At 61.1% G+C, this 26,547-nt stretch overlaps 2 protein-coding genes and 1 long non-coding RNA gene across 16 annotated transcripts in view; 1 reads left to right on the forward strand and 2 right to left on the reverse strand.

The window, feature by feature from the left end:
* Positions 1-234: 234 nt before the first annotated feature.
* On the reverse strand, positions 235-15,152 carry SREBF1 (sterol regulatory element binding transcription factor 1). Of its 9 annotated transcripts, none has more exons than XM_059716506.1 (19): positions 14,863-15,152; positions 11,242-11,682; positions 10,745-10,908; positions 10,494-10,634; positions 9,667-9,885; positions 9,373-9,487; positions 8,735-8,964; positions 7,992-8,196; positions 7,612-7,796; positions 7,088-7,349; positions 6,651-6,817; positions 6,175-6,343; positions 5,461-5,569; positions 5,153-5,262; positions 4,660-4,792; positions 4,213-4,375; positions 3,400-3,585; positions 2,546-2,657; positions 235-2,042 (listed from the first exon to the last, which is right to left on the reverse strand). In XM_059716506.1, exons 1-19 carry the CDS (start codon positions 14,954-14,956, stop codon positions 1,837-1,839), a joined length of 3,411 nt encoding a protein of 1,136 aa, XP_059572489.1. In that variant the 5' UTR covers positions 14,957-15,152; the 3' UTR covers positions 235-1,836. The 9 variants fall into 9 exon arrangements, with proteins under 9 accessions (XP_059572489.1, XP_059572487.1, XP_059572486.1 ...); XM_059716504.1 differs by having other exon boundaries at positions 235-2,051; XM_059716503.1 differs by having other exon boundaries at positions 235-2,019; positions 10,745-10,905; positions 14,863-15,151.
* Positions 15,153-16,217: 1,065 nt separating this feature from the next.
* The window catches only part of TOM1L2 (target of myb1 like 2 membrane trafficking protein), a 59,815-nt gene continuing 49,485 nt past the window's right edge, over positions 16,218-26,547 (reverse strand). For 3 of the 5 annotated variants that reach the window (XM_014604317.3, XM_006272702.4, XM_019482966.2), the window contains 2 exons: positions 24,153-24,189; positions 16,218-22,194 (listed from right to left, as the gene is read on the reverse strand). In XM_014604317.3, the coding sequence (XP_014459803.1) occupies positions 22,046-22,194; positions 24,153-24,189 (186 nt within the window). In that variant the 3' untranslated portion in view covers positions 16,218-22,045. Of the gene's footprint in view, positions 24,015-24,152; positions 24,190-26,547 lie in introns of all 5 variants that reach the window. The other 2 variants (XM_014604319.3, XM_019482967.2) reach the window with 1 other exon arrangement.
* The window catches only part of LOC109282101 (uncharacterized), a 57,213-nt gene continuing 46,956 nt past the window's right edge, over positions 16,291-26,547 (forward strand). For both annotated transcript variants that reach the window (XR_002088978.2, XR_009456344.1), the window contains exon 1: positions 16,291-16,372. This is a non-coding gene — a long non-coding RNA (uncharacterized LOC109282101). The remainder of the gene's footprint in view (positions 16,373-26,547) is intronic.

Here is a 26,547-nt window from a genome sequence, read left to right on the forward strand (position 1 = left end):
CCTAAGCAAGGGGGGGAAGCAGGGGCAGAAGGGAGATAAAGGGCATGGGGATGGGTGTAGGGAACAGGAGAGGGCTGGAGCGCTCCTCCATCTCCCACTCCTGTCAACCTGGGAGCCCAGCCCTGCCTGTCCCCTCCAGGCCTCGTGGGGCCTGGGGTAGCCAGCTCTTCTCTGCATTTCTCCCAGCTTTGGGGGCCACAGCTCGCCCGCCCCCACATTCAGCACACGCAGGGCTATAAATAATCAGCTTTAATCATCTGTACAAAACTCTCAAACTATGAAAATACCATTTAAAAAGGAAACGCAGGCAGTGAGCAGGGCGAGGGGGGAATCACGCTTGGGGGAGGCGGTGGCTATGTACAGCGTGGCCCCAGGGGCTGCCGGCCACGTCTCCCACCCAAACAGGGCCAATTCCCTGCACCCCCAGCCCCCTCCATCACTACCAGTTTAAGTGCCATAGCAACAGCAGCCCTCTGCAAACACAAACGTGGCCCAGGATGCCAGCCAGAGTAGGAAGGGGTTGTGGCTGGCACAGGGAGGAAGAGGGGACAAATCTGGGGCCAGTGACTGCTACCCTGAGCCAGTCATGCCTACCCCTACCTCATTCCCTGAGCCCCTTGGGGTTGATGCCTGGCCCCAGCTCCATGCTCGGAGGGGAAAAGGTGCCAGCAGGAAGAACCAGACCCCTTCCCCGGGAGTCTCTAGGGCTGTGGGAGCAGGGGTATGAGTGGCTGGAGCCCTACTGGGATTGGCATCTCAGGAGAACTGTGCAGTCCCTGGAGATGGCTCCGCCAGGACACACTTTTTGGTATCATCTTGCCCCCTCTGCCATAGAGGCCCTGGAAAAGCCACCAGTCTCCTGCATCCACACAGGGAGATGCCACGTGCATGTGCCAAGGAGGCGCTGGGTGACCAAGGCCCTGCCTCGCGGGGCTACTTTTCTGCTTAAATACTGGGGTGCACACCAGCAACAGCAACGCTGGGAGCCAGTGTGGGGAAATGTCTGGCAGCAGCGGGGACCTGTGGAGGGAGGCTGCAGCATGGTCCTGCAACCAGGCCCAGGGCGGAGGGGAAGGGCTGGAAGGAGCCAGTGCTTGCAATGTTAAGAAGGTGCCGCTAGAGGTCTCCACTCCCCGTGCCCACCGGACAGGGCTCACAGCAGGGGGGCATGGAGGTGGGGGCTGGCGTCACCACTGGAGGGGCAGCGGGGTATCGGCGACCCCCAGGCACTGCTGGTCTGTCTCCCAGCACCAGGCACGAGGCCTGGGCATCGGAGCCCAGCCAGGGGTGCCCACAAGTCCCAAAGCCACATAAACCATGAAGCATTATTGCCCTGTTCATGCTGACACCTGAGGGGAGGTGGGAGATCACCTTTAGAGGCAGGGGCAGGCTGGGCTCCCATTTGTGGGGGCAAGGACCAGTCCTCAGCCACCAGAGACACCTGCCAGTACCCACCTTTCCCAACTGCCCCTAGGGTCCCTTCGGCTGGTCATAACACTAGTTCTGTAACACCGTCCCACCAGGCCTCCTGCCCCACCCCACAGACAGGTAGGTACCCCCTGAGGTAGGGAAGGGTCTACACCCACATAGAGGCTGAGGCACGCGCACAGGTGCCTGAGAATCAGGAATACAACCCAAGAGTCCTGGCTCCCAGCCCCCTTGCTCCAGCCCCTCCCACTAGTCATAACAAATGCCTCAGGCAATTAAGCAAGGGCACATTGGCCACGGTGCAGCTGAAGCCTCTGTACCCATCCCCGTGGTCCATGGCATGTGGGGTGTCCCATGGGGGGTGGCGCTATCCAGTGGTGACTGTGGTGCCGCTGCCCAGTTTGATGATCATCTGCTGGCAGTCGTGGAGCGTCCGTTTGTCTCCCAGCTTCTCCAGCGTGTGGGCGGCCTCTGCCAGCATGCCCACACGCTGCCCCGGGGCCGATAGGAAGCTCGGCGGGAGGTAGCAGCAGGCCAGGAGCAGGGCTTCGGCATGCTCACGCGGCGTGGGATGGCTTTCTGGCTCGCCAGCTGCAAAAGTGGAACACAGGGCCCTTCCTGGGCTGAGCACAGACAGGCTCCGATGTGAACAGGGCCCCCTTGATAGGCATCCAGGGGTCAGGGCCTGTGGGGGGCATCAGCCCTCACAGTGCTGGGCACCAACACAGATCTGGGTATTCCCAGGCCCTTTACCCATGTTCATCAGGCTGCATTGAGAACCTGCGGGTATCCCTGCTAATCTCCCTATATCCTCATGCAGTCCCCTCTCCTGGTTGCCCGCAGCTGCCTTAGCAGTAGCCTTGCCTGTCACACCCTGGGAACAGAGCTAATCTCTGCCTATGGGGCCAGAAACATGTGCCCTTATGCCAGGAAGGAGGCTGCAAGGCTCAGCCCAGCTGCTGCCCTAGCAGCGAGCACTGGCATCGTAGGATAGTGAGGCACGGACATGCAGCCCCCTGCTCCTGCTGGCTGCTCTCCCAGTCTGTGCCCTAACTGGGGCTGCTCCGTGTCATGGAGTTGCTGGGTCTTGGCCCCAGGTGCCAGGCTGCCCACTCACCTCCTTTGCTGCTTTGTGTCCCCCTCCTACGCAGGCTGCGGTCCAGCAGCTGATGGGTCCTGGTGGGGCTGGCTCTGGCCATCAGCCTGGCAGTGGCTTCATGGAGGAACACCTGAGGGCAGCCCACAGGAGGAATCAGTGCCTGGGCACCCGCCGCAGAATCATAAAGCGGGGCTGGAAGGGGCCTCCAGAGGTCACACCTAATGCAACCCCCTGCCTGAGGCAGGATCAGCCCTCCCCAAACAATCCCGGACAAATCCGTTGTCTAAGTTCTTAGCAAAACTGCAGAGTCGACCCTGATGAGACCCAAGACATAACACCCAAACCTACCACGGGTAAAGCAGGGCGACCACGGCAGCCAACATCCTGCTGCTGCAAAAGTTAATATATGCTCGAGATCCCAGGCAGAGGCCACAGCTCCGCTACAGCTGAAGGCAAAAATCCCCCCTGCCCATACCAGTCTGACTAGGGGATAAAAGTCCTGCCTGACCCCAAATGTGTCATCAGTCCCACCCTGAGCGGAAGGGGCAAGACCCTCTAGCCAGGAACCCCTGCGTTCAAGCGCCAGCACTGGCACAGCCCAGGCAAAATCCCGGGCTTTGGCTGCTGCCAATGTCTAATGCTTCTGAGGAAGGCAAAACCACAAACGCTGACACGTGTAGCAGCAGGAGGAGAAAAATAAGTCCTTCCTGGCCCCGTGTGGCAACTGGCAAAGCCCAGAATCCTGGGAAGGACCCATAGTGGGAGAGCTGGTCCCAGCACAGCTCCAGGCCAGCTGGAAAGCAGACTCTCCCTCAGAGGGGAGAGTCAGGCAGTCAAAGAGCTAAGCCCTCCCCACGCCACCCCGGGCTCACCCTGCGCATGGCCGGGCGGAAGGTGTGGGCCAGGCGTCGCAGGCTGCTGAGGTCCTGCTGGAAGCCCCGCAGCTCCAAGGCCGAGGCCTGGTAGACACAACTCAGCTGCTGGCTCACGTTCATCTGCTGCTGCCACAGGTTGGTGCGGGTCACCAGGAGCAGGTCGCACAGGAGGAGCTGGACCGCCTGGGGCAAAGGGGGCACAGTGAGGTGGGCAGACGTCCACAGACAGATGGACAGGCAGGGCACAGGCAGCCTCAAGAGCAGGAGAAAAGGCCGTGCCCTGGTGAGCTGCCAGCTGTGGGGCACAGGGCTCCAGGGAGACAGGGCTTTGGCCCCACCGTTGCAAACAGAACCCAGGTGGTCCCTCAGGGATGCCCCCTGGCCAGGGCAGGGGAATTAGGGTTCAGCTGGGCTGCAGGACTGGGCCAGGCTGGCGCGTGGTGCTGGGAGGAGCCTCCTCTGGGCTGCACTGCAGAGGCATTGCACACCTCTGTGACACATGCAATGCAACTACAATGCACCACAGCTGAGGCCACTGCGCCGCGCTGTCCCGTCCTCGTGCCCTGCATGTAGCTTCCTGGGGCTGTCCAGACACAGGACTTTGGATGCATGCTGGCTTTGGATTCCCTACCACGCTGTGCACTCTGCCCCCAAGGTGGCTTCCTCCCAGGGGAAGGGATGACGCACCGTGTGCTACATGGATTGTGCAATTACTGCTAAGGACATGCCTGATAGGCCTGGCCTGGCCTTGCTGACCTCGCCATCTCACCCACCCTGCTGTGCTATGCCAGGCAGCACCCAGGGACTCACCTTGTCCAAGGTGCCCTTGGCGGGTGAGCCGAGGTCCAGGCTGTCACGCAGGTAGCCGCTGGCCTTCTCGCACTGGCTCAGGGTGGCCTGGCTGCCGTCCTGCTTGCCTAGCAGGGCACGCACAGCCTTGAAGGCATGCAGGGCTGCCCTGGGCAGGGGTTTCCTGCACACAGGGAACGGGAGGAAATGGTCAGGCCATGGCACCCATGGGCTGGGGCTTCCCCCAGTGGAGGGCACCTGCTCTGCCTTGCACAGCTGCCCAGGCCCCAAGCTGCTGAGCACACTGGCCCTGGCCCCTAGCTTCTGGTGACGTGTGATAAGGGAAGTAAAGCATGTCACTATGGCTCTCCCCCCACCCATACCCACAGTAAGTTTTCCTGGCAGAGCCAGTGCTGCCCCAAGGAAGCACTGTCTACCTCCCACTGGCAACCCCCAGCCGACACTCACTGAGAGCCCTGCAGAGCTCGCGGCATGGTCTCCACCAAAGGGTACAGCCGCTCTGCCGCCTCGTCGTCCCCCTGCAGCCAGTGAATTGCCACGGTGATAATGGACGCCCACCACTTGGCAATGGGGTCGGTGCCTGCGGGCAGGGACACAGTATCGATGGCATCCCCTAACAACTGCTGCAACCCACCCCCCACAGGACCCCCATGCCCCACACGGCTTCCCCCACTGAAGCCAACCAAGATGCTAGCTCTGCCCTGCACAGCAGGATCCAGCGATCCCCCAACCCCACACAGCCTCACCCCAATGACTGGAAACCAAGATAACACCTCTGCCCCCAAACACCACCACCCATGGGCCACACGCCCCTGACACCCAGCTGCTGTTGCTGCTCCCAGTCGGGCCCCGTAACTTGTGCCAGGCTCCGGACTGAACTCCACGGCTCTCGCAGTGTTGTGGCCCCCACCCCAGCCCTGTGTCTCAGTGGTGGTCTTACCTGTGCCAGCAGCCATGTCAGAGCTGATGGAGAGGGTGCGGCTGGGTGTGCCGGCCGCATCTGAGCAGCCATTGAGCAGCTGGAGGTACTCGAGGGCGTCGGAGAACTGCCTGGGGCCAGCAAGGAGAGGAGCCGTTAGCAGCAGCAGACGGGCACAGAACACAGCAGACCACCCAGGGACGCCTACCCAGCTCCCTCCCTGCAAGTCGGGGGTGCGCCAGGGGGCAAAGCCAAGGGTGGTGGCTTGGCAGGACAATACCAGGGGTCTGCAGGGAGGGGCAGGGGTAGAGGCCTCGCCTGGCACTTACCCCTCTCCTTGGGCGGCAGATGGGCTTGGCTCCGGCATTGCCACACAGCACAGCGCCTTCTCCAGCAAGTGCTCACGGAACAGTTGGGTGACCTGGGCCAGGGGGTCCACTGGGCCGGGGAAGCAGAGAGGCCCTATCAGATGAGCTGGGGGCCTAAGGGCAACCCCATGTCCCTCTCCTCTGAGCACAGCACCTCCCTGCAAGACCATCCTGCCGAGAGCGGGGAGTGGACAGTGCTCGGGGGCTCCGCCTCTATTGCAGGCACTGGGTCCCCAACAAGGACTCTCCATGCCCCAGAGCCTTCGCTACAACAGCACGGTGGGCCACAGCTGTAGTAGTGACCCAGGAGCAGCAGGTGCCCAGCTGGTACCCAGGAAGCTCGGTGCCTCAAGCTGGGTCCTGTGAGAGGCCCGTGTTTGCGAAGACAAAGGCCCCAGCTCCTACATGCCAGGGCAGGGGTGCAGGGGGAACCCAGGCCTGGCATGGCAGAGACATCTGTGGGGCTGGAACAGTGCAGGGAAGCAGGGGGTTGGGGGCCTCTGCTGAAAGGCATTGGCGAAGGGGGTGGAGACCCCAGAGCCCGGGCAGAGGGGCACTGGCAGACGGGAGTGAAAGGGGACACAGCTCTGGCAATCATGGCAAGGAGCAGCCAAGCATCAGGGGATCTCCTGGTATTGGGCTTATGTGCAGCACAGGGCTGTGAGGCGGGGGTACCTGGGTTGCTGGTGGAGCTGTAGATGCTGTCCCTCGGCGTGCTCTTCACCGACCAGTCCCCATCAACAAAAAAGCGGTGGCCCAGGGGGTGGCAGAGCCACTGCATGGCGGGGGGCACAGTGCCGCTGTGCGAGAGGGACACCTGCCGGGCGCTGCACAGGAAGGGGCGCTGCGGGGGGGACAGACACAGGTCAGCCCTGTCAGGAGGGCAGGGGCCAAGCAGCGTCTCCCAAGAGATGGCACCCAGCAGCCAGATGGTGCTGTCTGGAAGGGGGAAATGCCTGGCATGGGCTGACAGCCAGCGCTGCAGAGCCGAGCAGGGAGGTGCTCCAGGAAGACACGGGCACACAGTGGGATGGTGCCCCTTGCAGAGCCCTCCGGGACAGGACTGCGGGCACAAGTGGGTGTCTGCAGCGTGGGATGATGGCAGGGGCAGAGCACAGAGAAGCTATGTGCCTCCTCCCTCCATGACTCACCGCCAGGAAGTGGAAGCACCGGTGGAGGCTGGTCTTGATCCGGAGCGCAGCTGCCACGTAGATCTCGGCCAGTGTGGCCACAGAGATGGTGTCACCAGCGCACTCAGCCAGGTTGACAGCGCTCAGCGCCATGTTGATGGCCAGGAGGTGGCCTCCTGCATGCTTCCCTGGAGGAGGCAGGCAGGGAGCCGTCAGCCCCAGGTTTGGGTCTGGGGGGCTCCCAGGATCTCAGCCTCTTGGTGGGGGGGCCTGGCCTAGCAGCATCAGGTCACTGGTAGGGAGCAGAGGCTCCCCAGCTCCCCTGGCTGGGGCTACGATCAGGACTGAGGATATTGGTCCAGCTGAGCACTGAGCCAGCCCTCCAGCCCAGCCCCCAGTGCAAAACCCCCCTGCGCATCCCCATTCCAGCTCTCTCCAGTCCCTGCTGGTCCCCTGACCTGTCATGTGGAGCTGGTGCAGCTTGTGGTAGACGAGGGCAGCGTCGCGGGCACTCTTGCGCACGTCAGCCTTCAACTCGTGGTCGCGCCGGAAGCCGCCAGCCCAGGCCGCCAGCCAGCGGCCCACCCAGAGGCGCTGCAGCACGTGGCGGATGAGGTTCCACATCAGGCTGCAGGACAGGTCCACCTTAGAGGTGGGCAACGGGCGGCCCAGTGCCTTCAGCGCTGTCCACAGGTGCTGCGAGGCCTGAGCAAAGTCCCCCTGTCAAGGCAGACGGGCATGCAGGGGGTTAGCGAATGCTGAGGGTTGCACAGGGGGCTTTGGGCAAGTGGAGACAGGGTCTTGCTATCTGACAGGGAGGGGTGGGGCTTTGCCAGGTGAAAATGGGCCACCAGATGGGCATCTGGAAGGAGAAATCAGGCCTGGGCAGCTCAGAGCAGCTGCATGGAGTTGCAGGGTGGAGCTGGGAGCCCAGAGCCAGCCACCATATACCACGACAGGGGTGGGCAGTGCTGCTCCTTACCCGGGACAGGTCCAGGTCTGCCTGCCTGCGGTGCCGCCAGAAGAGGACGGAGGACTCCGAGTGGGGGCGGGTGACGGGCTCGCCGTAGATGAAGAGCCGGACGAAGGCAGCCAGCACTACCAGCACGTTCAGCAGCCAAAAGATCGGGGAGGGCAGGAGCCACGGAAACCAACCCGAGGACTCCTCTGGGCACGAGGCAAAGAGGGAGCAAAGGGCTGGGTTACCAACGCATCACTGCTACTGCCTGCCCATGGGGCCCAGACACCAGTCCCAGCAAGTACCCCCAGACCCACCCAGGGCCATGCCAGGACACAGTGCCATGGCCAACTCCCAGAGGTCTCTAGCTGTGGAGCAACCTGGATGCTGGCCCCAGAGCTTACCTATGGAGTCTGGCTGCCCCATGATGCTCCTGCCAGGGCCAGGGGGGCCTGAGCTCTCCGGGGTGGCCGGAGGTCCAACGCCCCTCAGGAGGGAGGCCAGGGGGTTGAAGGAGAGGCAGAGGAAGACGAAGGCGCAGAGCGCCATGCGGGAGCGATCCAGCATGCCCAGGCTGCTGGGGGACAGCGGGGGCTGCTCTTGCTTCACCTGGAAGCCAAGCAGAGCACGGGGTCAGCGCTGTGCAGGGCTGAAGGGGACACCATGGGGAGCATGCTGGTGTGGACAAGAGGTGCAGCCTCCTGAGGCATGGGGCAGGTGACAGCTGGACCTTCCCCAAGGGGAGAAGAGGACCCCCCTTGGGGGAGAGGCAGTGAAGGGCTCCACACATGGCGGCTTTTTGTCTCGAGCTCAGACGAAGTGATCTCAGCACAACTCGATGCCAGGACTCGAGTCCTTTTCTCAGCCGCTTGGGCAAGTTATGTGTGCCTTGGTTTCTCCACAATGAATGCAGAGATGGGCTGAGGCCCCCCCATGTTACCAGGAGAGGACAGCTACAACAAGAGTCCCCACCCCCAGGGCAAACAGAGACAGTCTGGCCCAATGTCCCTGGAGCTCGGAGTCTGGATCTTCCCCGGCTGCGTCTTGCATCTGGTGCAGGACCTGGCTGCGGGTTTGCCCCTGACTTAGGTGTCTGCCCCCCACCCCAGCATCCTCCAGTCCAGGGTCCACCCCCACTGCTACCCACCCCGCCCTGTGGGACCTTGCTGTCATCGAAGAGCGGGCTCTCGGGCTCCGAGTCGCTGCTGCTGTTGCTGCTGCCACCGCTCAGCGAGAGGGAACTGCTGTGGGAGGGGGAGCCCATATCCGAGGGTGGTGGCGTCAACATTATGTCCATCATCTCTGGCTTGATGCCCTCCATGGGGGTGTCCACGCTTCCCCCAGCACCACACGTGGACACCAGGTCCTTCAGGGACTCTAGGGGACAGAAAGGAGTGAGGCAGGGTGGTGTATATAGTTCCCCAGCACAGGCCAGGGGCAGAGCCAGTGCCAAGGGACAGTGCCCGCCCTGGATTCTAGGACAAGTCGGGGGTGTCGGGCCCATCCTCACCCCAGGCAGCACGGGCAGCGACCAGTCCAGGGGCCAAGGGGGAGAGTGGCTCTATGCTGACTAGTCTGCTAGGAGCAGCGCCTGCCTCAGACCCTCTGCCGCACGCCTGGCCCACACGCAGCACCCACGTGCCAACGCTGTTCTGGTCCCCATGGCACAGACCCGGCTGAGACCCAATTCACTGTGCTCATGGGCTCCAACCCACCCTGCCCATAGCCCTCCAGTGCCCGTGCCCCCCATGCCCGCCGCCAGGGAGATGTCGCCTGGGGACTCACTGTTCTTCTGGGCAGCTAGCTTGAGCGCCAGGTTCTCCTGCTTCAGCTTCTGGTTGGTCTGCCGCAGGAAGCGGATGTAGTCAATCGCCTTCTTCAAGATCGCCGACTTATTCAGCTGTTGGGGGGGAGAAGGAGGCTGCTCAGCCCCTGCCACTCATGGCCAACGTGGCCTGGGCAGGTCTAGAGTGGGCCCCAGCACCCCATGGAGGGAGAGGAACCAGGGATGGAGAGCACCACGTACCCCTCTCACCTCACCTGGCTGAACCCAGTCTCCAGGCCCTGCCCCACGCCTACCTTGGCCTCGGTGCCCACCACCAGGTCCTTGAGCTCCACAATCTTGTCGTTGATGGAGGAGCGGTACCGCTTCTCAATGGCGTTGTGGGCCGTGCGCTTCTCCCCCCGGCCATGTGCCAGGACTGGTTTCCCACTGGCCACCAGCCGGTTAATGGGCAGCTTGTCAGCATCCACCACCAGTGGCACCGTGGCCAGGATGGTGCCGTTGCTCACCAGGGTCTGCAGGGCAAGCAGGTATCTGCATCAGCGGCAGGCACGGGTCCTAGGGCTGGTACCCCCAAAGCTCCCTGTCCCCTGCTGTGTGAGCCCCTCGGTCCCTGCCTTCCCCTTGCCAATGTCCCTTCAGCCTGCTCCCGCCCCCCAGTATCCCTGCCCTGGGCTCTACTTCCTGCAATCTCTGGTGATGCCCCCACCCAACACCAGCCTGCAGCCCCTTCCCAGTATCACTATCCGATGCTGCTCTGAAGCAAACACCAAAGGGCACCCTGGGCTGGCAGCAGCAGAGGCAGCAGAGGACCCTGGCATTCCTGCCAGGGGAGGTCTGGCTGTGGGTGCAGCCCTTGACTGCGACCAGCCCGGCTCTGTTAACCCCAGCTCTGGGCTGAGTCTATGCCACAGGGGTTGCAGCTCTGCTCTCCCCTGTACCCAAGGGCTGGGGCTCTGCAGCTAACACGCATGGTGCCGAGAGGCAAGGAGCCGGACTAGCAGCCGAGGCATTTGGGCTCTATTCCCACTTCTGCTGCCTACTTGCTCTGGAGGTGTAAGGGTAGGTTGGGATGGGAGCAGCGAGGGGAGGATCTCACAGAGGCTCCAGGGGCTCTACCTACCGGCACCTGCAGTGGGGTGGACTGGACAGCCGTGGTGGTGGCCAGCGACGTGATGCCAGAGGTCTTTGCCCCAGAGACGTCCGTCTTCACGGCGGTCAGGAGCAGGGAGTCAGCCTTGATGAAATGGTGCTGTAGCAGGACCTGTGGGGATTGGGGGTCAGCAAGGCCGGGGGGGGGGGGCCTGGCAGCACCAACTGTGCCTGCATCTCCCTGTCACCATTCCCCCACCCCTAGCCCCAACCCCAGCTCACCGGGACTTGCTGGATGTGGGAGGAGATGGCTGGGGTGGCGCTGGGGGTGGTTGTGGCCACCAGCTGCTGGGGAGAAACATTCTGGACCTGCGTCTGCAGGGCAATGGGCTGGAGCTGGGCAGGGGGGGGAGGCAGGCTCTGCCCGCTGCTACCCGGCTGCACTGCTGGGGGCAGAGAAGAGAGGTTGGGCTGGACGGACCCCCTGGAAGGGGCTCTGCCACCCTGTGCTGCCCCAGCAGGTGCCAGGACTCTCCTGCTCCTTCCAAGCAGCCCAAAGCCCACCCCCCTCGGGGTCACCTCTCTTTCCAGGCTCTGGAAAGCCATGCCAGTTACCCATAATGGCCCCCCCACCAGGTACCATGCAAAGGGACACCATTTCCCCCCCAACCTCCTGTACACCAAGCTCCCTTAGGGCTTGCTAAACCCCTGCCTGCCTCATGATATTGTAGGTCCTACAAAACACTGGCTCCTTCCTTCCACCCTCCCCTCTGCCTCACCGGTGAAGCCGTGCTGGCTCTGGTAGCCCAACAGGGGCTGCTGGGGGAACTGCTGGGGCTGCTGAGGGGCCTGGACGAAGCTCTGGGCCATCATCACGCCCTGCTGTGCTGGGGGTGGGGGCTGGGACTGGCTGGTGGGCGGCACCGTGGGCTCCTCCTTGACCCCCGGCGAGGGAGATGCCTGCAGGCTCGGCCTGGCCAGAAGCGGGGCCTGCGGCTGCGGCTGGAAGCTCTGCAGCGGCGGAGGCGCCTGGTACACGTTCCCGGGGGCTGCGGGCAGCTGTGCCTTGCTGGTGCCCAGGAAGTCATCGAGCATGTTCGGTGTGGACGGGAGCCCCGTGGGTGCGCTGGCCTCCGGCGCTGGGACGGCCGGCGCGCCAAAGGGGGAGTCAAACAGGCCAGGGAAGTCATGGTCCTGGGTGGTGATCAGCTGCAGCATGTCTGGAAAAGAGCCCCGATAGCAATGAGGACGGATCCTGCACCCAGCCACGAGAGGGGACACGCAGGGCTCAGTGCCTCCTGACCCCCACCCCCGCTGCAAGCGGGGAGCCTACCCCAAGCATCCTGCATGCCTGGGCGCGGAGCAGAGAAACCCACACACCCCAACCTGCTGGGGGGACACCACGCACCCCAGTCCTGACCAGAGATGCAGGCACAGAGCACTGTACACGGTAACGTGCCCCCTGCAAGAGGAGTGTGCTGCAGACAGTTGCCAGCTGCCCTGGGCTGGGAACACCTGGGCTTCCAGCTGCCCCAGTACCAGAGGACTCGGCTGGGGCAAAGGCCCTGTATCCCCATCCCCCGTGCACCTGGCCCAGGTGCCATCCCCCCAGCCGGGTGCTATAACTGCATCTGCCAGGGGAGGGCACCCCAAGCCCAGCTGCTGCAGGGAGACCCCAGGACAGGGGCAGACCCAGGGAGGGGTCCAGCCTCCACACTGTTGTCCCCGGGTGGAGGAGCCCGATCCTGCGGCCCAGCCTCCTGGCTGCAGGGCTGGGCTGGGGGGCTGTCACCCCCAGGCCTGCAGAGCAGTTTCCAGAGACGTTTGTTCTGCACGGCAAGAAAACAAGTGAGCTGGGCTCAGAAAGCGGCTAGCTCTGGGGGGGAGCAGAGTAACGCCTCTGCTAGCCCTCAAGGGGAGAGGGCCATTGCCCGTCACAGCAGCAAGGGGATGGCAGGGGCAGCCTGGGGGGGGACCTGCAGTCTGAACAGCCCTTGCCGAGGCAGAGGGAAGGGCAGAACCACGATCCTCTCCCGGCGGGGCAGGCGGGGGTTGCAACACAGGGAGGCTGGAGAACATGCCCAGGGCCACAGAGTCAAGCGGGGACGTGGCCCCCATTTCACTCTCCCACGGCGTCCCCCTGCCTGAGCCCTGGCAGCCCGGCACCCAGCAAGAGCCCAGGCGCACACCAGCCCGCTTTGCACTCCTGCTGCCACGAGCGCCCCTCGCACTGCCCGGGTCCCCCCGTGGCACGCAGCCGGGGCGTGGAGGGCAGGGATCAGGGTTGGGGCTGGCGCCCTGCAGCGTGGGCCTGGCTGGGAAGCACCCAAAACCCCGGAGGTCGCAGTCCTGACGCCCACCTGCCCTCGCGGCCCGGGCCAGTCCCCCACGCCACGCCGGGCGGATGGAGGGGAGCCTTTCTGCATGTGCCCACGTGCCGCCCAGGCACCTTGCTGCAAATTGGGGCAGGCCTGCAGCACCCACGGCCGAGCAGCTGGGGCAGGCACAGGAGCAGGGCAGGGCACGAGTGCCAGCGGGCACCGCTGCCAGGACGCCCCAGCAGGCTGCACTGCCCAGGGGACAGCGTGCAACCCCCCTCGCCATTGCAGCCTGGCAGCAGGGCCGACCTCGCCGGGTACCTTCGAAGGTGCACTCCATCCCTGCAGCCGCGCCCGGCCCCGTGCGGGGAGCGGGCGCGCGGCGCCTTTAAGGGCCGGGCTCTTCCCGCCCCCCACCCCCCGGGGACGGGCGCGCGGCTGGAATTGTGAATCAGGGCCCGGGCATGAGGTGATCGCGCTCGGCCAATCAGCGCGCGCCGGCCCGGCCTCGCGACCTGAATGGCGCAGGGTTACTCCAGGGCAAGCCGCCTTAACCCCTGCGCTGCCGGCGGGGTTACTCGCGGGCATTCCTGCGTTAACCCTTCGGGCGCCGGGCCGGGCAGGGAGAGACGGGGCCCGGAGGCGCAGGGCTGGGCTGAGGGCCTCATCCCCACTCCTGGCTGCACCGGATGAGTCAGAGCAGGGGGCCAGCTCCAGCACCCACCCCTGCCCCTGGCACCCTGGCACCCAAGCCTCGTGGCCCTCTGTGCCAGGGCACGTGGCCACGGCGGCGAAGCCTCTGGGGCAGCGCCCGCCGCCCACTGTGCGTGGAGCCCCCCGTGCTGCCCAGCGCCAATGCCCGGCCCCTCGGCCTTCAAGCACCGTGCGCCCGGCCCTGCCCGCAGTCCCGGGGCTGGGCCCACGGACCCCAGGGGCAGCAGCATCCACCACAGTCCAGGCCCCCCACAGCTCCTCTCCCGCTTCCCTCTCCCACCCCCGGCCACGCGCTCCTCGGGCTCGGCCTGGCGTGCCAGCCAGCCGAGATGCCCAGGGTGGCCAGTGCCACGGCCCCCGGGCCACGCGCTGCAGCTCGCTCGCCCACACCAGCTCCTAACAGCACCCGCGGGCACAGGCCCGGGCAGGCACCGCTATAAAACCTCCGTCTCGCCTCGTAAAGAACCGGGAGCGCCCGAAGCAGCCCTGATGCCGTTGGCACTGCTGGGCACGGGGCCAAGCTCCTGCCCGGGCGGGAAACGTGGACCCACTGGTGCCCACAACGCTGGCGGCGATGATTTGTGGGGGGGGGTCATCCGCTCGGCCCCGCAGCCGGAGAGCCGTCGCTCCCTGGCGCCTCGGGGCAGCCTGGCCCCCGCACCCGCGGGTGCTCCGAGCCCCGCTGCTGGCGACGGCCCCGCGGCACCAGGACCGGCCTGCCCGCTGCTCCCCGTGGGCTGCGGGGGTCAGCTAGTGACGGGTGCCCACGCTGGGCGGGCCGGGGGCTCGGGACCACCACCCACCCGGCGCGGGGGCAGCGGCAGGGGAAACGGACCACGCGGGGCCGGACGGCAACGCCGCCAGCCTCGCTCGGGCTGCCCTACGCGGGAGGGGCGTGACCGCCCTCGGGGAGCCGCGCACACGTGTGTGTGCCCGTGTGCGTGCCCGCACATCCGTCAGCGTGAGCCCACACTTGTGTGCCCGCGTGCATATGCAGGTGTGCCCGCAAGCCTACAGCTGCGTGCACATGTACATAGGCACGCCCGTGCCGGTGTGCAGACGTGTGCCACATCTACCTGCCCCTGCACCCACCTGCGTGTATGCGTGCGTGGGTGTGCCCGTGTTTACAGCCCTGCACCCCACGTCCCTGGCTGTACACGGGCGTGCCCGTGCCCATGTGCACAGGTATGTTTAGGTGTGTGTGTGTGCCCCTGCACTAACACGTGTGCGCAGGGTCCGGCGGGGCACGACCGGCAGTAACCCCGCTGACGTCAGGCGGGGCGGGGCGGGGCGGGGCGGGGCCCGGGCCCACGGCAGCGCCGCGCACACGCGTGGGGCGGGGGGGATCGGGCCGGGGCCGGGACTCACCGTCGATGTCGCTGAGCAGCGCCGCGTCGATGTCGCTCGGCTCGTGCAGCCCCAGCGCCTCCAGCGCCGCCGCCTCCAGCCCGAACCCGCTCATCCTCCCGCCCGGCCCCGATCCCGATCCCGATCCCGATCCCGCTCCGGCTCCCGCCGCCGCCGCCTCCTGCACGTCCAGTCCCGTCCCGCTCCGCCGGGGCCGCCGCTGTTGCTGGGCGGGCGGGGCTGGCGCTGGCCGCGCCCCCGGTGACGGGAGCCGGGGGCGGGGCGGGCGGGGTGGCCCCACGCGGACCAGCCCCGCGACCCCCCCACGCGCGGAGCGGCTCCCGGGCGCTGACGTCACGGCAGCGACGTCAGCCCCGCACGTGGGTCGCCAGCACGTGGGTGGCGCGAGCGGCGGGGAAGTGGTTAAGCAGGGGCGGGCCCCCATTGGCGGGGGCCGCGCCGGCGGACGGCCAATGAGCCGCGGCCGGGGGCGGGGCCCGGCGGCGCATGCGCGCAGGGAGCCCCGCCCACGGTATTGATGGGAGGCGGCGGCGGCCAATGGGCGCGCGTGGCCGGAGTGGAGTGATGTCGCGTCACGGCGATTACATCATGCGCGGGCCACGTGGGACGGCCCAGGGGGCGGGGCTCCCCTGCAGAGGGCGCCACGTGCCGCTTCGAGCACGTGGCCCGGCCCCAGCGCTGGCGTGGGGGGCGGCGGGAAAGGCACCCCCGCGCGCCGGGGTCCTGCAGGCCGAGGTCTCGACGCCCAGCTCCCCTGCGTGTGAGGGCCAGGAGCCCCCCTGGGGTCACGACCCCTGTTTTGGTTGCCTCCTGGGTGCCCGCGTGAAACCCCGTCCTGTTGTGCATCTCTGAAGGGGCAGAAGGGGACCAGGGCTGCACCTGGGAGATGGCCTGTCCTGCCTGGCGGGAACCGCCTCAGTGGCGCCCTGCCGCCAAAAGCGCCCGCAAGGACCCAGGTGGCACCGACCTCGTGGCACCGAACCAGTCCCTCGTTCCCATCCGAGGAGCACGCGGGGGCGCTAGGACATGAGCGTGTGCGTTGGGCGCGAGGGGCACGGGGGTCCCGGCCGCCGCCACCGCTGGCACCTGCTCGCGCTCCAGCCTTGTGCCAGGCACGGAGCGGGTGTGGGGAGCAGGCGGGCAGTGGCGCCACACCCCGCCCTGCCGACAAAGCTCCTGCGCTGTGGCCGGTTTGGGGCCAAGGGCACAGGCGCGAAGCCGGCTTTGTGCCGCCAGCGTCGGGCGAGGGGGGCGCTGGGAACGCGCTGGTGACCCGGCCGCTGACCGCGGGCGGGCGCGGACGGAGCTAGATCTTCGCAGCGCTTAAACCCGGAAAGCAGGACCCGAGACGGGGGTGGCTCGAACAGCTCACACGAGTAGTGCTTTATTGGAGTATTTCACATGCAAGAACCAAACTAGAGAGATGATTTCTGGAACAAGTTCAGAGATGGATTAATACATGTGGAGCATCCTGACATACACTGGTTTCTACGTGAAGACAGCAATGACGGTTAGTGTCTTTTTTTTTTTTTTTTTTTTTACATTGTCAGTCTTTTTAAATGGTTAAGTCCCTTTCCCCTCCCCCGCCCCAAACAAAAAAATATCCAATATCTTCAGTAAATAAATATTATTCCACTTTGTTTTTATCCGGAAAGCCTACAGCTTTAATATACAGGAGAAGCTAGTACACGGGTTATGTCTGTAGTGTTAAACAGTAGCTCGTAGGAACATGTAGGGAATGAGGAGGAGCTCGCACTCATAAAAACACAGAGCGGGGCGGTTGGTTTGGCATATGTTTGCCACCAAGGAAGAAGAGACAGCAGGAGGGAGAGCTGGGGGGGGAACGAGACAGGCTGGGACCAAAGCCAGCTGTCAGTCGAGTGTGGGCTCGGTTATCCCAGCGGGAGAGGGGAGCAGCTGCTGCCGGTGCCTGGCTGAGGCAGGGAGGTCTTCAAGCGCCGCGTGGAAGAGCACCAGCCCGGGGGGTTCGGGAAGCCGTGGGCAGCGGGCACAGGTGCAGCCTGGTCCCGCCGGTGTTCGTTTGAAAGGGTTAAGTGGACAGAAGTGGCACCTGAGCGCTAGTGGCCGCGGGTCGGTGGGGACGCCTGCTGCCACGCTCGCTCTGGGCCAGTCCAGGGCAGCAGGGAGATGCCCACAGGATGCCAGGGGCAGCCCAGGAGGTTATTTCCAAACAGAACCATCTGCCGCACCCCACCAAGCTGCGTTTGCCTTGTGGCATTTTGGAGGTAAACGCAGGCAGAGCCAACCGGGCCAGGCGGGAACCGTTGTCACCCCACCTCCGGGACCTCCCGACAACCACAGAGGCTCCACAACAGCCCGGGGCCAAGGCGGGCAGTTGGACGGGCTCTGCTTGGACAGGCTTGCTGCCCTCCCCGCCTCCAACGCCACACATCCCGTTCCGATTGCTGCAGACAGCAGCGCTACAGAGGAGCAAGCAGGTACAAGGACCTTGGCTGGGTGAGACGGAACGTGCCCTGCTCCGATTAATACCTAGCGCCTCTGGGCAGCATGCTCCCTTCTTGACACCAGCATGCTCAGCCCAGCACCGGTCCTCGGCTATTGGAGGAAACTGAGTCTCGCCACCACCTGTGCCCAGCCAAAGCCCTGTGCTTACAGGGAGGCTGACGGCTTTACCCCTTCCTCTCCCTAGAAGCGCAGAAACACCCTGGAAATGTGGGTGCCAGAACTGCACCGCTGTGGAGCCTGGGGAAGGGGCTTCTTCGAGTTGGAAGGAGAAAGGGATGCTGGAAGCTACCAGGGGTCTGGCTGTGACCACCCTGCAGACACGTGCCTTTCCCTCCAAGACGCCGCGCTATGTTTTTATGAGCTTCACGGACAGACCAGAGGCCCTACGAGTCCATACGGCACGCTGTCACCTACCCCGCGCCTGCCAAAGGTGCACGTGGAACCTACACACGACAATCAAAGCAGAACATAACGCCCCCCTGCCCCCCCAAATAGCTATTTAAATAGAAACAATTCACTTTGTACATCTCAGAGCATGAGGGGTTAACAGAGGAGGTTAAACATGTCTCCGAAAGAAAAAAAACACGTATCGACAAAATAAATAGTCTAACCTAGGATAAGGTGTTGTTGGAGCTCGCAGAGGGTCCCGACTACGACTGTCGTGGAGCGTGTGGCAGCGGAGGCAAAATCTTTGAGCAAGCTCTCAGCCTTGCTAGGCCGCGCCTGGACGGAAGCAGTTCAAGCAGCAGCTCAGCTCCGCTCCTCCTGGCCTGGGAGTCTCCACGCCACGTCGCTTCTGTCCTGCTCACGCAGGGGAAGCATTGGCAAGGCCAGGGACGGAGGAGTCCAGGTGGGGAGCAGTTTTCTCCAGACAAGAGGGATAATCCAGGCTTTTCCCAAGTAAAGGGAGACTGGGAGGATTGAACTGCTCACACTCCTGCAAACCATGATGAGCAGCACAGGGAAGACGGGCTGATCCTGATACAGGATACTGGGAACCTGTAGCAACGGTTCGTCCACCAACAGATCCTCCGGGCACTCGGTGTTCCCACCGACTGGTGTCATCCTCCAGCAAGTGCAGCCCACTCGGTCATGTCCCATGGCTTTCGGCCCCACGTCTGCCCTGCTTTGAATAGCCCGTGCCCAAAAGTGCTGCTCCTCTGGTGTCATAGGAGACACGGTCCTGGAAGCGCTGGATCTAGCAAAGGGCCGACCAGAGCGTGAGTTACTGCCCTGCCTTCCCACCCCGTTAATGAGGGGACACCTGCTCCCAGGCAAAAAATAGCATGACCTCCAACTCATCGATACGCAGGGCCACAGCAGGCAACCCGGAGGGCCTGAGGCTGGAAGCACAGATAAGAAAGTGCCCTGACTCCCAGCGGCACCCAGCACTTCCCCATTGAGGCCCAGCTGCTCCACCCTCCCTAGCAGGGGCTCCAGTCCATCACATGGCAGCCCTCTGGGATCTCGCCCATGGGAACAATCAGGAATCAAGGGGTTGGGAAGCAGGGGGCAGAGGAGAGAGGGGTGCCCTCTCCTTTCCCTTTAGGGGAGGGCAGATGCAGACAAGTTAGGCAGAGGGAGGACTCCATCAGCAACACCAGGTCGTCCCAGCTCAGCTCCAAGCCCTGCAGCAATGCCCTCCCTGTCTCGACTCCCTCGAGCTCTGTACCCGGGTGAGCCCTGCTTGGCAGTGTCCGTTCTCTAGCGGCGCTATTAATCGGAGGACTTGGTGAGGCGGCTGGATTAGTATGCTTAGAATCACCTGATGTGGCTGTTTACAGGTTCCCAGGCTTGGAAAAGAAGAGGCCTGCCAAGAAACCCACAGAGCTTCTAGCACTTGCAGCAACGCACTCGCCGCAGGCAAGGGACGTCCGCTGGAATCGCGGGCACGGTGGGGCTGGAGCCAGCAGGGGAACTGCACTGTTTCCCGGGAAGGTGCGGTCATGTGTGACACTGTGGAGAAAGCCGGGGCAGTAATAACCAGGGACCCAGCAACAGGACACGACTCCTGAACGATGACACTGGCCTTCGCTGCCCCACGTGCAGGTAGATGGAGCTCAGTGCGTGCGTACGACCAGCCTCGTCTCCCAAGGGAGGCTGTGAAGGAGATGAAGGGCAAAGTGTCCTCTCTCTGCTGCCTCCCTGCCGCAGCATCCAAAGGCGAGACCTGCCGAGCAAAGCTAATCCAGGCGTCCTTTCCCCAGGATGAGAGTGAGCCAGTACATCCTCCTCGCCTCGCATCCGGTTTTAATGCAGTCATATTCTCCATGGCCAAAAGTAGGGCCCTTGCAGTGGGGGGTTGGCAGAACCACCTTGGCTGCGTCCCACCTCACCCCCCAGGCAACGAGGAGCGGATCCCGGGCAAGCGGGGGAATGGAAGGAGGGGCAGGGAAAGGCAGGGTGGGACAAGAGCCTTGGGTCAGGGACAGCTACAGAATGGAAGGGAGAAAAATCCCCCATGCTTGGACGAACTACAGCATGCTGACAGCCCCCGAGCAGGCTGGTACGCTCCACCCGAGTTGCCCCTTCGCCCATCCCTTGCTGCCAGGCCTTCTAGTCAAAGAGTTTCCTTCCATTATCACCCTGCCCTAACATCCTGCCTTGCTCTGTGAGTTGGACTGCAGCACTGTCCCGCTGTGCTGCAGCTATAATGTAGCGGCAGACACATGCTGGGGTCCAGTTTCCCTTTCACAGCCACAAATGATGCTGTCACGTGCTGCCTTGCTTAAATGCCTGCCCCTAGCTGCAGGCAGCTTCTTTCTGGGGTTCAGGAATCCATATGGACAATTCTGCTTTGCAGCAGCGTCTTGCAGCCCAGCACCTTGCAAGGAGATGTTTGGGGCTGGCCCTGGTGCTCTCATGCTGTTACTTAGCTCAGGATGTGCTGGCTAACGGAGATGGAGGAGCCGTTCCACAGTCTAACCAAATCCAGACAAAAGCCTCTCTCCACTTTGTACGGCCAGTGCTCGGGGAGCTGGCACTGGGAAAGACCGTGTTAGCCCTATGCAAACACTGTCACAAGGACAGGCCTCTTAGTTGGAGCTTCCACCGTAGCAGCCGAGGATGAGGTGATTCGCTGCCTAAAGACTCCGGTGCCCCTAGGAATAGTAACGGAAACGCTACTGGGGCTGGCGGGTGAATCGGATGCTGTGGGCTGATCTGATAAAGCGCCTCCAGGTTAGTCCAGCAGATTAACTCTGCTGCAAAGCGTTTATTTAAGTCACACCTCCACTGTGCCATCCTGTCGCCCTGGCTGTCTGCCAAGGGTACACGTGAAGCATGCCATGACTGGTAGTGGGAGAAAGGCAGGACTACGGTGGAGATGACAGGCGTGGGTTCCCGCGCCCTGGCTCAGTCTGCCAGATGTGGCCAAGAAGACTTGCACGCCGAGGAGTTCGGGGTGGCTTTCCGAGGAGGGCAGCAGCATCTGGCGAGCGGAGGGAAGAGAGCGCCAGCGTGCAGGCAGAATGGGAGACAACTGCCTCAGGGCTAGGAGGAAGCAGAGAGGCCGTAGGGAGCCTCCACGAGCATCTCAGACGATGCACAATATGGCCACGGTGCTGTCCGGAGCTCCTCCCAGCAGAAAGAGCTGCATCTCAAGCAAGCGGTGCCATTAAATCCTTCCATTGGTATCTGTCTATGTAGAGACTTGTACCAGTGATTGCGGCTTTGGCCCCCTTCCCAACAGCTGGCCTCCTGGAGCAAGCATGTCTGTCCTGACCTCTCCGATGCCATAGGACTTGCCGGGGAATTAGGAAAGGGGCTCCTTCCTCCCGCATGCCAGTCGCACCCCAGGCAGGCTGCTTTCCTCTTCGTTTGTACGGATCCTGTCGGGCTCGCTGGATGAAGGCAGCGCCTGCTTGTGTCAGAGCTACAGTTCCTGGAGCAGCCTTTTCCCTCGCACAAAGATACAATCTGTATGAGAAGATAAACCTACCAGACTTGGGAGGAAGCCCCCACAGGGCTTCATACAATCCAGTGCTGACCCCCGGGGTTTCCTGTTCTCGTTGGTCGTCAGCTCTGCTGAACAAGGCCAACGAATCGCTGTCCAATGACAGCAAGATTGGATAAACCCAACGGAAAAAAAATACTCCATGAGGTAAAGACCCTGCAGCATCCCAAAGTGGGGAAAAGCAGCTACGGTACTAGGGGCCTTGCAAGCGGAGGATCTTAATGGGTGAAGTATATCTGGAGTGGGGAAGTGTTGCTCTTTGCTGCCTGAGCCTCCGAGAATCCAGCGCACCGATGCTGCATCTAAACATCAAGACGCGTTCGCCTGCACACGCCAGTGCCGCCCGTCCCAGGCTGATTGACAGGCCGGCCCGTCTGCCGAAGAGGCGCATCTCTGCAAATCAAAAGTCAAGGCGACTCTCCCTGGCCATGTCAAAGTGCAAAGTCCTCATGCATCATTAAAGGGGCTTTCAGCCTCAAGAGCTGGCTTTAGGCAGCCTGGATGGGTCAGGGTGGGTTAAGCTAGTGTTGGAGAACTGTGACCGGGCAGGAGCAGAGTTGGGCGTAAATGGGAAGAGTCAGCTTTCTGAGGCTGGGCTACTTGAGAGAGAGAGATAAGACAAGTGACCTATGAAACCAGGAGGGCAAAGGGGTCATCGTTAGCTAAGGATGGGGAGAGGACAGCGTGACCGTACAGCCGCGTTCCTCTGCCGGGCGCAGGGCAGGGAGCCAGGAGCGAGCTTCACAGTGCAAAGAGGGCGTCCTCCGAGCGCTCCTGCTTCTTCCTGCCTGGCGGGTTCGCTGGAGGGGTGGGGGCCTCCAGGGGAGGAGAAGGCAAATTGGGGACCATCTCCGCGGCTTTGGCTCGTTCTTCTAAAAACTTATCAAACTCTGCAACGCAAAAACAACAGAGAGGGAAATGGGAATCAGTCAGCGGTGGGGTCAAGCCAGGCATCTGCCCAGGCCCGAACCTAGCGCTAACTGGCAGGTCTCTAAGGATGCGTGGTAGGCTCGGCATGGGCAGTACCAGGGAGAGTTTCCCCCTCCATCCCTGATCCAGTAGGACCATTTCCAAGGATAAGATAAAGTGTTCAGTCTTCACAGTTGCTCACCAAGGTTAGCCCAGCCCCGGGGCAATGACCTTCAGCTCATGGAGCTGGATGACCAGAACTGGCACAGAAACACAGACTCTTTTCACACCAGACCCCTGCCACGACCCTCAGGTGAGGACGGCCTTCTGACTACAGCCAGCCTAGGGCAGACACGGACAGGCAACAAGAGGGAACAGCTCCATACCAGCGGGTTTCCATCTTTCTCCATCCTGCTAACATCCTAAAACTTGCCCCTGCTCTTGCTGGGCGCTAACTGGGATCCCTGTCCCATTCAGTATTATGAAGAAGGGCAGTGTGGTTTTGGCTCTGACAGCGGGGTCATGAGCCCCCGGTTGAAACCCGTGCTCTGTACCATCATCTCCCCACAGGCACAGGACACGTATAAGGACACGGCTTTTTCTTGGAAAGAGGCGTTGCAGTGACAGCATTCAGAGAGCGCAGCACAATGAAAAGACCAAGCAAGGAGGCAAGCCCGAGCTGTGGAGGAAACCCCACCAAGTACTATCCTTTGTTCTTCTTGACAAAGCTAGGGGAACTATCCCTTCACTTCTCCACACCCCTCGTTCCAGTCCCAAGTGAGCGCAGCCTGCTGGTACTCGCTGGGCTCTCCCACTGCTCTTGGGGTGTCCACCACGTAACAAGCAGGTGTCCCTGTCCCAAACACTCAATGGCTAAGAAAAGCCCATGGTAAAAATCGAGTGCAGTGGTTGCATTATAAGCATTGCTACGCGTGTGTCGGGGGGAGCACGAGAACACGCCGTATGAGTGGGAAACTGCAGGAAAGGAGAGCAGCAGGAAGCTGAAGAACAGTTTCTTGGGCTGGGTGTTGATTTTACACATGCAGCTGCAACGAGATGCGAGAGGGCACGTTGCATTGGCTCCTCGACCTAGAAATGATGGCACCATCTGCTTAATGCGCAAATATGAATCGTGCCATTTCTGGGGTATGTGGCCATGCCTTGGAAATACTCCATGTGTGCCTGCAGAGCCAATAAAACGTGCCCCTACACGTCTGTTTTACTGCCAGGATGTGACCACTGCCTTCTTAAAAGATCAGCCTTTCATTTGGAGGTGTCTTGCCTCCTGCCAGCCTTGCCAGGCAGCTGGGATGGCTTTGGCCGCATTATTTTTTTGCTGCTAACGATGCGCTTGTCAGAGTCTTGATGTTCCAATAGCAGAACTTAAAAGGCCGGTTTTGGCTCGAAGAAGCCTGCAGCCCCGACAGAGATCAGCATTGCCGGAGGCGGGCAGGACAGACAGACAAGGCTTTACCTATCTGCCAGCAAGGAACTTGGTGAGAAGCAGAAGGGAAATGGGAAAGGAAAGCAGGATGGTGACAGGCAGCAAGGGACCGGAGAGAAAGGTGTCGGTTTGGAAACGGGGAATACAGCGGTCCCTTCCTGAAAGGGCAGTGGTGCCAGCAACAGGAGACAGTCACTGCACAGGGCGCAGGACGGAGGGGTTTCTGAGTGCTGCACAGCTACTGAGTGATGGAAGGGAGTGACTTGCAGGCAGCTAGCACAGAGGGGGGGGTTTAATGCTTCCTCCCCGAATCCTTTGCCTCTTCTCCTCTCAGTGAAGACGGTGCAGAATGATGTGCTACAGAACAGGAGACAAAGAGGGTTGCAGGTTGGAAGAGGACCTCTGCTAGCTGACTCTATCTGAAGGCATCGCTGTGGACGTTTCAGTCTGGAGGTACCTAATGACTACAGACGGCACAGGCCCTTCTCTGCTTACCTTCACTGGTCACTCCTTCTTCCAGCTCGTCTCCTTTCTGCAATTGGAAGAAAGAAACCGTTAAGAACACATATGCCGAGCTTTCTCCTCCAGCATCTCACCCCGTGTGTTTACAGCTCAACTCTCCCAGTCCCAGTGCTCCTGTTTAAAAACACAGTAACTGTTTGAGCAGAATGACCTAGAAAATCATGTGATTTTCTTGCCGGAGGCAGAAGAATGACTAATTTTCTTCTCTGAGCTGCAGAGCCTGAGAAACAGCATAGGTGATAACACCACTGATCCTCAGTGGCATCCACTATCTGTACTTTTCCCCATTAGACCTGAGTGACAGCGCGTTTCCATCTTCCCTTCAGGGACCGCAGTCCTCTTCCAGCCAAGAAATGCTAGTGCCTGACACAAGCCAGTTCTTCCCTTATACAGCCTATTTAGTTAATAATACATCTTGCTAGAAACTTAAGCAAGGGAAACCCCCAGTGACATGTTCAGGGACACTATTCCCCCCCAAAGTTAAATGGCTCATCCTGGATTTAGATTGAATTCATTGTTATAGAAAGCAAAACATGCTGTACAGCATGTTGTGCCTTGACCATGGACAAAAATAAGGTGGGGAGGGTGAAGCTGAGCGATGAAAAACTAGGCGGGTTGTCCACGGGAGCTAGTGAAGGTTAGCACCCCGTACTTCGCACGCTCCAAACCTTCGTGGGCCTGCCTTTCACCCAGCTCTGAGGACTCATCTCCTCAATGAGGGAATTGTAGTAAGTTCTAAGTAGGTGACATAATTTTTGAGCAACTAGGAATGAGAAAGGGAACACTTAAGGACTTGAACCCCTACTTTTTAAGTCTGCTTTGAAACCAGGAAATAATTGTCCCGCCTTCAGTTTCTTCATCTGTAAAATGGGACTATCACCTGCCTTGCAAGGGGCTCACGAAGATGACCATTAAAGGCCAGGGGGAAGTTGAAGCAAGATCCTATTGCAAAGAATTTGCCACAAGCACACGGTAGCTGGAGCTTAGTGCATAACCTCGTGCCTTATTCTCATGCCCCCCACCCCCACCCGCCTTCTTTAAGGCAGTACATAGACTAGTTTGTGTTCCCTTGAGCTGGGGAGCAGGGAGGGGGCAGAAATAAGTACTAACCAAAACAGGGAAAAATAAAATTGGTGGAGGAAAAACGCCCCCATAAAGCTACAACTGATATGTCCATGCTGCAAACTTGCATGCATTGCAAGCTTGCTTTAAATGCATCAGCTCAGAACTGGTGAGCCAGGGCAATTTGCTGTTTTGTGGCACAGGGTAAATTAGCCTGCACAGAGCTCTGCGATGCCACAGCAGGGTGGTTCCCAGTACCGGAGCCGGCTGCTGCAGGGATCGCTGCACTATGCTGCAGCCTGCAGCAGAGGAAGGCAGAGAGCTGGCGTCTGGTAGCACCCCCAGCAGATTTGCCATTGCTGTTAAACTAATTCCACAATGGCCAAGCTCTCCTTTTTGAGAAACTAATATATATATAAAAAAAAAAATCAAATGGTAGCTGAAGTGACATTGTAGCTGTGATGGGCCAGGAAGTATGCAAGATGCAAAGATTTTTGTGGGTGACATATTTATTGGACCTGGGGAAGGGGTCTGTGGTACCTGAAAGCTTGTCTAAGCCTATCCCAATCATAAAGCTCATCCAATAAAAGAAATCACCCACAAAAATCCTTCCCTCTAAAAAAGAAATAAATAAAATGCATGTTTTTTGTTTCAGCTTCAACCCATTTCAAATTCATTTTGAAATCCTGACAGCCTGCGGTAAGGCCTAACCCAGTATGGATTAAAATAAATTTAAATTCAATTACAGATATTAAGCAGTACTTGTTTGCTGCCCAAGTCAACACATTCAACTGGTGGAAGCCGCCTACTAAGCACCAGGGCCCAGAATCTGCTGAAGTGCTGAGCCGACTGCTGCAGGTGCAGAGAGGCTGTTTTCTTTATTTCAGTTGAGTCACCGAATACAGTTCAAAGCCTAGTCCAAAGCTAAAGAACCAATTAGGACTTGGGGGCATGGAGTCAGGCAAGCTTATTCTTCTCTTTTAATCTAGAGCCAGAATAATAAATATACTAAATACTTTTAAGCTAGGAATAAAGAGTAGGTGAGAGAACCTGAGATTCGCTAGTTCTAAAATCGTGAAAGACGCGGTAACCAGAAACAATTCAGTCCAGTAGAAATTAAGCACAGGCTTAAACGCTTCTAGCTGCGGTCGGTTTTAAGCACGTGCTTAAGCACTGTGGACTTAAATGCGTTCCCAAACCAAGGCCCTGCAGACTGCATTCCTGGCATTCATGCCATGTCTGGGAGGCTGACAATGGGCATGTGAAAATATAATGGCTTATAAGCATGCATTTTGGTTGAAAGGTA

This window comes from Alligator mississippiensis, chromosome 13, assembly GCF_030867095.1.
Source record: "Alligator mississippiensis isolate rAllMis1 chromosome 13, rAllMis1, whole genome shotgun sequence".
NCBI classification, from domain to species: Eukaryota; Metazoa; Chordata; order Crocodylia; family Alligatoridae; genus Alligator; species Alligator mississippiensis.